The 11653-nt window shown below is 38.0% G+C and overlaps 1 protein-coding gene across 1 annotated transcript; it reads right to left on the bottom strand.

Annotated features, from left to right (window-relative positions):
- Window positions 1–6693: 6693 nt before the first annotated feature.
- Window positions 6694–8063, bottom strand: LOC125480823. The gene is made up of 2 exons (XM_048591995.1): window positions 7909–8063; window positions 6694–7673 (listed from the first exon to the last, which is right to left on the bottom strand). Exon 2 carries the CDS (start codon window positions 7666–7668, stop codon window positions 6946–6948), a length of 723 nt encoding a protein of 240 aa, XP_048447952.1. The 5' UTR covers window positions 7669–7673; window positions 7909–8063; the 3' UTR covers window positions 6694–6945.
- Window positions 8064–11653: the final 3590 nt, after the last annotated feature.

Raw genomic sequence — 11653 nt, 5'->3', positions numbered from 1 at the left:
TATCCACTTATTCTGCTAAGATATGCAATACAAATATCTGCTATCTCCTACCTGTAAACGTATGACCTAAAATCATTTCATTGAGAAACTGTGCCCATGGTCTTGATTTATTTTTGAAAAGTTGTATCTGATTTTAGTTGTTAAAGTCAGTAATCAATTCTGCTTAGATTTTTTGGTAGCGTAAGTACGTCTACACACATCCCTAATCTTGCACACACACTGCATCTCTGTCACATTGGTGAACTATGGTATTGTTTGTTTTAATTAAGAGCCACCGAACTAGATATATCTGATCCATCTTTTTTCGCGTATCATATCACTTTTAGACCTGTTTGATTGAATTCTGCCATTTACACCAAAATACCTAAACAATGACATCAAATTTTGAACTCAAAAATCTAATAACTTTACTACATTTTCAGTTTCATTCAATGACACTTCCTTTTCAATTACTTTAATTTTAACATATTTCACTTTCTTTAGAATCAACCAATACTTTTTCTTACGTCACCAAACAATTTTACCTTATTATATCCAATTTGTATTTATGTTGTTTTTGTCATGCTCTATCACAATATATCAGTTACTTTAATAAATTTAGTTCTAAACGTTTTCAACATAGATGATCTTACAAAACTCACTGATGTACTTATCTAATTTTTAAGTTTTCAGTATTAGGCAGCTTTGATCTTTGATTTCAAATATGTGATTTTGTCTAATTCTTTCTGATCCTCAATTTCTATTGTCGTAATGGACATTCTTGAATCACATTGGTTAACACCAAACAAATGGTATGTGTCATATTTCTCTTTTTCTATTCCTTTACCTTCATACAGAGTTTTGTTTGAATGCCATCATTTTCACAAGCCCTTGTACACCCTTGATTCAAACTTCATCATTCTTTAAATATCTGTTTGTATTATGCTCACATATTTTGTAATCCCCCATCAATGTGTGGACACTATTTCTAGTTTGGCTTCTATATGTTAGTCTTCCCATGTCATGTTTGTTAGATATATGTCAACAATCTGTGATAAAATTATACATGCTAATAAATGATAAATGCAAATAGGAAATTAACAGAGCATAAACAATGAAATAATATTGAACAGAAATATTGAAGATTGAGGCTTGCGTACTGTAATGTCCTTGAAACAGAAATTTTGTCCCTACTCAGTGCTTGTAGTTCGACGGACATCTGCTTCATCAGGATTCAACGATCAAGTCAGAATTCTAGCATCGGAAAAATTGATTTCTGGCGAATTTCTATGTGGTTCTCTCAGTAAGGATGTTTTGAATTATAAAAGAAAAATTATTTGTTTTGTATTCTAAATGCCATGCAGAGGAATGTATATATAATATGATTATAACTGTTCGCAACAGGTACGAGGAAGGGATGCATCTGTTGGGAGACATCTTCTTAGAGGGGTGTTTTCTTTTTGCGTTTTTTCACACTTCAAACTTCATCTAAAATGATGAGCCTGATGGTAAAAAAATAATTACTTAAATCCGAAAATAATTAATTAATTTAATTATTGGGGCTCTTGGGCTCTAATAAATATGATTACTGGAAATTTGCATTTTAGTTTTTACTTTTGATAAATAGCGATCTCGAAATTATTCCCGAAAGAACAGAAAACTGGAACAGGGTTGCAGAGGATCTAGAAATGAAATCTGGCACGAAGTATTGATGGATATCTGAAAAGAAATTTGCAGCAACGCTGGCTGAAGCTCCGACCTAAGTGAAAGCAACACTGGCTGACACACTGATTAGCATAAAAAAATAGATCAGCAACAAATTAGATTAGCATAAAAATAGATCAGCAACAAAATGGCAACTTTTAAACTGGAAAAGTAAAGGATGTGCATTCATACCCGATCAGTAATTAAGATTAACAATGCTTAGAGAGAGGGAGAATTATCTACACACCGTGTCCAACTAATTAGGAAACCACTGATCTAGCACCTTGATACAAGATGAATATCCAATTATTTATGGATGCAAGTCTGAGAAAGCTAAATAGATGCCATACCCTGCAAGCTAAGTAGTGCTAAAACTCACAAATATGAGAACGCAGAAAGACAAAAAAGTGAGCTTGAATCCCAAAGCAGAAAAGTGATCTTTCATTCCTCCTTCAGTTGTGCACAAATCACACCATTATTCTCATATTAAAGTGCAGAACTCAACACTGGGCATCGAATAACAAAGATAAAATTCAAATAGTCAACAAAATTACTTAAAGCAGGTCAAAGAAAATTTACCATCCCCTGAACGATAACGGGCCAACTCTTGGGCCGTAGAAGCCATCCTTCGAAGAACTGCATTCATCTAGATTACAATGAAAGAACTACAAATCTTCTGAAACTTTAAGTAGCAATAAACTTCTCAAAGTACTATTCTCGTTAAAAAAAAAAATGATCAAACTCCGTATTCACACACTGGCTCTTTGTACACACAGAGGCAGGTTCAACAGCAAACCTCTGTTCGCAAACAAGTCACTAATCATTCGAACGCTCATTCAAATGCTTGCAAATGGACATTCACATATGAACGCTTCTACATATGTATATACATAAACTATGAGCAAATGTCTGAAAAACCAAACCCAATCAAGCATATTACAAATACCAAAAGAACTAAATGCGCCAAACTTATCAATAGTCGTTGTCTCAATTTTCCTCGCCAAAAATACCTAATAAAGGGCTTTTCCAACTTAGTCAAGAAAATGATGAAATCCACTTCAACATTTGTCACAAATGCGCAGTTTGGTTCAACGATTGTGGCTATTCTAGAAAGGGAGCCTTATTTTTTTACTAGTATACCTGCAAAGTATACCTGCAAAACTCTTGCAGAAAGGCTATCGTCTATAGTTGTAAGATGCCTCCTGACAGTAGATGCTGCAGGAACTCGAGCCCGTTCCCCTTGGATCAAGGCAGAAGCCTGACGAGTAAGCATATCAAATTGCGAATGCAGATGTCTAAGCTGTGTCTGCGAACCGAAAAGCTTCTGCTTTATAGGCCAAAGTTGCATCCTTAAGGAAGAAAAGAAGTCCATAAGTAGTGGGAGCAGGATACTGCAAGCATCATCACTAGGCAAAAAAATGATTATGATTCTGTAATCCAATAATGGTACGTCTAAAGATACAAAATGTCCATATCATACTGAACCTAAAACTATGTTTACTAGATAAAGTGAAGTTAGAAGTTAGAACCAACTCGATATGCTGTTAAATTAGGAACGAGGGTAAACTGCAAATCTAACACATGCAATGTTTTAAAAGGCTCGTCTCAGGGCACACCTAGGTGCCCTGTGAGGTTGGGCTTGAGGGTTGCCTCCTTTATTTTGAGGGAGTGGGTGTAAGGCGTCGTCGGAGCTGCCTAGGTGGCGGAAGGTGCGCCTCAGGGTTTTTTTTTTTTTTTTTTCTTTTAACTCCCAAACCGAAATTTTGGATAGGATTTTAATTGCCTTATATCTCTTCCTTACACTTTCGTCTCTCTGTCTTTTTCTGATTTTTATTTTTTATATAATGGATGTGTGTGTTGTCTGCATGCATTGTTATATATGTGCTCATTGTATTTTTCATCCTCTATTTTATACATATATAATATAATATATGTATATATAAGTGTGTATATATATTTATAATTTATGTATGTGCTCAAGATGATTATTGATTAATAATCTTCTTTTTTATTAATATAATATATGTGTACGCTCAGTCTATATATTAAAAAATTTAGGTTCCGAGGAACTTCGCCTCACGCCTAGGCTGGGCTTCCCCTCGGACGCCTCACCCACGCCTCATGCTTTTAGGTACCGTTTGGTACGTGGGACGAGACGAAACAGAGTGGGACAAGGCGTTCCATCCCACGTTTGGTGAGCCTAAAACAGGTGGAACGAGCTGTTCCACGGGACGAGTTTTGGGTGAATTTTCGTTCCACCTCACCTCCCTGGAACGACTCGTTCCACATCCGTGGAACACAAAATTATAACCACTCCGTCTCCTTCTTCTTCCTCCTTGTTTCCATCCGAGGGCATCTTTGCTCCCGCTCCGTTCCGTTCCGTTCCGTCCCGTCCCGTATGCATACCAAACGATACCTAATACACTGAACACATGAAAGAAGCTTTACTGAGACCTATTTCGCAGTCATCATTGTAATTTCCAGTCATATCTTATACTAGAAACAACGTGTCACAAAATCCTTACTCTGGCTGATTCCATCAAGTACAAACAAGAACTTAGCTAGTACCAAACAACAAGCATAAAACTGAACTCAACCAGATCCAAAACTCTTTCACGCTCTACTTACCCTCAATATCTATTCATCTTCAATGTAAAATAACGAGACACCCAGAAGCTACTTTCACCAAATAGAAGTAGCCCTAATATGCAAAAGACCAAGCATAGATTTTTCGTTATACCGACTACAAAGAATTTTGTAGGCATGCTAGTTCTCTGCATGTACGTTTATCCCTTCCTTAAAACTCCTCCCTTCTCGCTATGATATACCCGCAGGAAAAACGAAAGAAATGAATCAAATAAATGATACCCAGACCAAGGAATTTTTTATGCTGCCAAAAGATTTAGCAAAAACGAAAGAAATGAATCAAATAAATGATATCCAGACCAAGGAATTTTGTATACTGCCAAAAGATTTAGCAGTAACAGGGTCAGCAGGGATCCAAACACATAGCAGTTGACAAGAAAGAAACTGCTCCCACCCATTGTCCTCACTTCCTTGTATATTTTCTTAAAGGAAATAAACGGATTTAAGTAAATAATAACAACAATTGGAATAATGGATTTACCTATCTTTCGATTTAGTACGAAGGATGGTAAAATGAGCAACTCTCTAATGGGACACCGAACTCAACCGAGTTTCTACAGGGATATCTTATTCCAATTCTGTTTCTATGATTACTAATCTAATTGTACAAGAAAACGGGTGCGGTTTACAACGCTACCTCTAATTAAGGGCTCCTATTCTATATGGGATAGGAAAGTACACATGTATTCTTATTCCAATTCTGCTTTTAAGATTCCTAATCTAACTGTATAGAAAACGGAGGTGAATTGTCTGCCCTCCTATTTCTATATTCTCTTCATGCTTTCCTATGATGTGTGGTCACAGTTAAGTCACGTCAATATTTTATATTAATTTTTTATAAAAATAATAAAACAAAAAGTAATAGGAATATAAAATGTTGACGTGACTTAACCGTGATCACACAAACACAAACATGAGAGCATGGGAAGAGTATGGAAATGAGAGGGCAGACAATCCACCTCTATAGAAAAGATAATTATTTCCTAATGCTAGTTTACAGGAGCAAATTAAAGAGCTTAACGCATCAAACTTTTCAATAATCGTTGTCCTCAATTTGCCACACCACCAATGTCTAATAAATTGATTTTCCAACTTAATCAAGAAAATGACGCAATCCATTTCTAACTTATATCTTCACACACGATTCACATACAAGGGAAGAGAGGAAATGTTAATGGATGGTCGGTGCCTGGTTTTGGTGCGATTAGTTACTTGATAAGTTTCGGATTTCTCCTGACCAAGTGAAACAAAAACGAAGAAAAAACTCAACACACAAAGCGACAGATGCGGTGGCAGTAATAGAAAGGAAGATGGAGAAAACAAATTTAACAAAAACCAAGGTCGTAATTTCTGAGACTAACATAATTCATGAGTCATGACTACTTATGCCAACGTAAAATGGGCTGGAAGGGCAAAACCACTCCTTGTTTGGCTTGATTATTTGCAGCATTAACAATTCCTTGAGCAAATTCTGACATGCATATTATCAATACATTCATACATATATATTAGACGAAGTAAATAAGTTGTCAGCAAATCATAGAAATATGATCCAAAACGGCTACTTCATCAAGTGTATATAGCATGTGACCTCTTTCAATATCGGTAGAAATATCCATGATAAGATCCTCAAGAAATATAATATGTCTACCTTCTAGATTCAGTTATCGCCTCCTCTTACTGTCAGAGTTAGACATCATTCTCAATTAGACTTTTAGTTTCAGAAAGAGCTGTCATTGAGTTGAAAACAAAATACCTTTCCAACTGTGGATTTCAATGGAGCGGTTGATAGGCAGTGCAGAGGGATTACAAACTTTGTTCAGCTAACGCAGTTCACCAGCAAAGAAAGAATAAAGCTGAGGTATAGTGAGACACAGGAGGGCTTACTGTTAACGAGCTCTATCTTGAATCCAAGAAGTTCACCGAAGCAACTGTGCTTTGTGTATAAAAATATAGGTTAAACACAGTATCCTCGTATCTGTACGACTGAAAGTCAGATGCAATAGTATGAACATGATCAACTGATCAAGAGTCTATTAACAGTGCTTCCTGGCTAGGACAACACTAGTGGCAATGTAAAGACACAAATTGTTCCTAATCCTTGGACGCAGTTGGTCCCTTGATTGACAAAAGAACAACAAACATGATAGCAAAGCAACATTTCACGAGACTAGTAAAACCTACTCATTCAACAAAAGAACAACAAATCGCAGCATTGCAATGCCAACACTTCCAATTCAACCCACAGAAAGAGTTAGACATCATTCTCAATCAGATCACTTTTAGTTCCAGAAAGAGCTGTCATTTAGTTCCTGAAGCTGATCGACTTATTTTCTGCAGAAAAATCGAACGGAAGTAAACAAAAATAAATAAATAAAAACTAGTCATTCAACAAAAGAACAACAAACAGGATTGCAATGCAACATTTCCAATTCCAGTCACACACAGCAACTCCCATACGACACTAGTGAAACCTACTCATTCAACAAAAGAACAACAAACCGCAGCATTGCAATGCCAACATTTCCAATTCAACCTACAGAAATCAACTTCCTCCATACGAGACTAGTAACTGCTAGTTTGTTAACAAAAAAAAAAACGTCTACAAGTTATTTCTTAGTAATAAAAATCCTTTGCCTCGTAATAATAGCATTCCGTCGACTGACCCTCCTTAACTGTCGAAATCCCAGTCCCATGATTAACATAATTGACCGGAGAAACCCCAAAATCGACCACTCCGTCGCAGAAGAGCGCTCTAAAATCCGACACAATGCCGATACCCTTATACCAAACCTCGAGCTTGAGACCAAATCTCACCAGAGCGCCAGAGGCAGAGCCAGGGGCGCTAAGCCCTTGCAATATTTCCTGGGACACATTTTGTCCCACGTACATCTCCACCGCTTGGAGTTGGAAACTGGCTGTGGCCTGGTTCCTCTTGCTTGACAACAAGAGACGCGGCCGTATCCCCACCGGCTTCACTGCCAGCATCATCATCCTCTCTTTGTCCCCGTAGAAGATGTACGCCATCAGTCTCTTGATGTACATGTCCTGAACTTCGCCGGGGTTGCGGTTTGTGGCCACCAGGGACAGGTCCCAGGTGGCGGTTAACTGGGACTGAGTCGCGTTGAGTTGGGAGACGATGGCCGATTGGACTCGGAAATCAGGGCCATACGTTTCTGTCCGCCATGCGACCAAAAGAACTATTAGAACGCAGATCGCCACCAACAATGGCCACAGCAGCCAATTTGGCCACAGCAGGCAATTTAGTGGTAGGCCTCTAGGAGGCTGAGCCGCAGTTGCTTTGATTTTTTCTTCCTCTTCACCGGCCATACCGGCCATAGTACCTGTAAAATTAAAAATAAATAAATAAAAACCCTTAAATTGTTCAATAAACATTGTAAATTTTTACCAAATTAACATATGTATATGTAAATGGTATTAAATGATCTGTTGCTTTTTGATATTGAAAACCCGAAACCTCCATTAAATTTTTTTTGAGAGAAAGACCTATTAAAATTTTTACGTATTAAAAGTTAACGAAAGTCTATTAAAAAAAAAAAAAAAAAACAAATGATATACACTAGCCCTGCTGCCCAGTTGTGTTTTGGATTAGGATTGTGGGCGCAAATCGGAAATCGAAGGAAGACGAAGAACAACTTGTGGTTAGGTTTATCGGTTTGAAGATATTGAATGGAATGCATTTTCCATCTTGAGGCTACTGTTTGGTTTTAAACTATTATTTCAATTTTCAGAATGGTAAAAGATTTAAAGATTGAGATACCGGAATGCATTTTATATGTTTCTATAACAGTGTTGAATTGTCAAAAAATTATGACAAATTTCTTTTTGTTGCATTCCTATTAGATTAATCGGAATGTGATTGTGTAAATCCTAGAAGATATGAGAATGTATCTTATATTTCTATTAGGAGTTGATTACCTATTAAATATTATAAATATTTTTACCTATCATACTACTATAAATATACATCTCACAATTATACATATCTCTCTTCTTATCTCTCTATGCCGCACCCTCTCTCCATGAGCTCAAAGAATTGAAAAAAAATTAGAAGCAAATCTAGGGTTTGTATAACCCTACCTATGTCGAAAAAAAGAAAGAAAAAGAGGTTTTTGGAACTGTGCGGCACCACCGCCGAAACACCCACCATGACCCGCATGGACCACCGCTAGCCTGAAGCCTAGTCGAGTGGATCACACGGTAGCATCCTTTGGGTTTGCTGCACTGACCCAGACAACCAAGGCCTTCGGCCTACTTAGCTCTCTAGGGCCCGAAGTCCCTTAAGCCCAACCAAAAAAAAAAAAAGCAAAAATAAACCTGCAGGTTTCTTTTTCTTTTTGACCCGTTGTCTAATACCTGCCCGAAGAAGTGTGTAGCCCATTGGGCTATGTCACATGCCCCGGTCCACTTCCCGCATCACAAGTCGCCAGCCCGTGCGGCTGGGCTCCCATGCGAACCCACAGGCCAGCAAACATGCTAAAGCCAGAACCCGTGCCACCCCTTTCAAGCTAGCCTTTAACGGCTGGGCCTACCCCCGAGCACCCTTTTTGCTCACAGCACCCAACCCAAATATTTTTGGACTATGTTTTTGACCGATAATATTATTCTAATATTATTTTTGCTTCTACGATTGAATGGTCCCGATCTATTGAATTAATTAAAAGTGTCATGCAATTCATTAATCTGATAATGAATCCAAAATTATTGACCTAAATATCAGTTTTGGACATTAACGATTCATTAATTTATTTCTCTTCTTTGAACAGTTGACTGACATTCGTAGTCCCGAAGCGCTCACACTTGAGTTCCCGAAGAAACTCAAATCTACTACAATGAATCCAAAATTATTGACCTAAATATCAGTTTTGGACATTAACGATTCATTAATTTATTTCTCTTCTTTGAACAGTTGACTGACATTCGTAGTCCCGAAGCGCTCACACTTGAGTTCCCGAAGAAACTCAAATCTACTACACTTAGTTGTATATTGCATTCTGTATTCTTGCAGGAACCTATTTTTTATGAACTAAACGTTTATAAATTAAATTGAACCTGTAGTTTCAAATTTAGTGCCTTTGAAATCCGAAGTTTTCATAAAAAAATACATCCATGAAAACCCAATGTTTTTCATAAAACCATGTCTTAGAACTCGAATGTTCTAACTTTGATATTTATGGATGATCCATTCTCATAGCACTAATCACAATCTTGTTTCCTCCAATTCAATGGATTGTCGAACCGTCACAAGTTTAATTTTCTTGATTTGGACGTTTTCTATTAGAAACCACTTTATGTGGGATACAAGACGTGAATCTCCCCCATTGACTATTAAAGTAGCTGAGAAACCATTGCAGCCAACAATGGCATGGAAGAGCTGAATAAGCCTCTGCCATGATCTTTATTCGAAGACTTATGCCCTAAGCATTACAAACAGAAGTACCTCCTAAACGAGATCATATACCAGTTGCAAACATACATGCAAGGATAGACGTACTTGACGGAAGTCGAGTTAACATCCCTGGAGGGTGTGCCGCCCCTGTTGGACGGTCTGGTACACCGACGGATAGCAAATCAATCTGTCTTGGCCTGGAGCCCGGTATATCATTCGGTTCGTAGGATTCACTTCCCTAGAAGAGGAAGACACGGCACAACAATGAATCCATACTTGATCGCTGTCTCAAATCATTTCCATCTCATGAGATTAATCTGGATTTCTCCCGAGACTTAAAGTTCTTGGTCCAGTATACTAGTTTGGATGAGCTAAATGGAATTGAAATGAGATTAGCATCGAAGATGTTTTCACTTATATGGTAGCTACCAACATAAATGAAAAGCAAAGATATCGAACCGTGTTCCATTGATTAAGTGACAACGTAGAACTAATTGGACAACCGAAATAACAATCTGGGTCAAATTCCTTACCAAAGTGTGTTTGGACCTCTCATTCCTACACTGCCAAAGGTAAAACTATTATGTTACAAGTAGGAAAGAAGTGTTATGAGATTAATGAAATAATGCGATATGATGCACACCTTACGGCGCAAGGTTTTTCTCAAACGTCCTGTGAATGATAGCAGCATTATGAAATGCGATTAGTGTTTTCTCCATGGGGATATAGATATGGAGATTTACATGTAAGTTCCCGAAAAATTACATGGATTGGTTCAAATAGTTCCAAACCACGGAGCACCCTCTTAACTTGTTTAAGGCGTTCACTTACAATCTGACGGATGTGGTATACCCGCCTAAGTGATTATTTGATCAGTCAGGGATATGAATTATGCCCTTACGTGTCAAACTATGAAGTCTTATTCCGAATTGCTAGAGTTACAGTTTATGTCGTTGACACGAATCTCACTAAGACTTTAGTAGAGCTTGAGAAAACTGCCTCGCACTTGAAGATGGAATTTGAGATGAAAGATCTTAGGAAAACTCGTTTATGCCTTGACCTGAAGTTCAAGCGTTGTTCTGACGGTACCTTGGTCTACCAGTCAAACTACACCCTGAAAGTGTCACTTTTGAGTATACTTTTGATCATCCATACGTTATATGCAAATGAGACCCTTGAAGAGGTTATGGAATTCAAAATTCCATATCTAAAGTTCAACTTTGTGCTTCATTGTACTTAGCTCATTGTATTTAGACAGGACATCTCCTACATAAGCTAAAACTGCACAAGGCATTAAATGCTCCAATGGCTCAAAGTCCTCGCCCGCACGAGCTAAAACTGCACAAGGCATTAAATGCTCCAATGGCTCAAAGTCCTCGCCCGCATGAACTAAAATTGCATAAGGCACCAATCGCTCCAATGGCTTAAAGTCCTCGCTCGCACGAGCTAAACTGCATAAGGCACCAATCGCTCTAATGGTTTAAAGTCCTCGCCCGCACAAGCTAAATCTGCACAAGGCATCAAACGCTCCAATGGCTTCAAGTCCTCGCCCGCATAAGCTAAAACTGCACAAGGCATTAAATGCTCCTTGCCTGCACGAGCTGAAACTGCACAAGGTATCAAACCCCAACAAACACATAAGGAACTACGAGCGACTTGATCCCTCAACGAGGGTACGTAGGCAATCTAGGGCTCTACCTAGATGCAGTCACAAAATCAAATAAACACCCAAATCCCCAAGTTACGATTTATTCATATTAGAATCAAAGGGTATTCCTTTCCCAAAAGAAGGGTTGTAATTAATAGGCGCGTAGCCTAGAATGGGTCGAACTCAATTTAATAAAACCCTCTTAAAAATGAATGAGGGTGAAATCGAGTGAATTATTGGTTTACATATTGTGTACAATTTTTGCT

This window comes from the organism of the source record quoted next, unplaced genomic scaffold (assembly GCF_019419815.1).
Source record: "Pyrus x bretschneideri cultivar Hongxiangsu unplaced genomic scaffold, Pyrus_bretschneideri_v1 Contig10, whole genome shotgun sequence".
Taxonomy (NCBI): Eukaryota; Viridiplantae; Streptophyta; class Magnoliopsida; order Rosales; family Rosaceae; genus Pyrus; species Pyrus x bretschneideri.
Note: the sequence above shows the minus strand (reverse complement) of the source record. Positions and strands in the feature narration are given on the sequence as shown.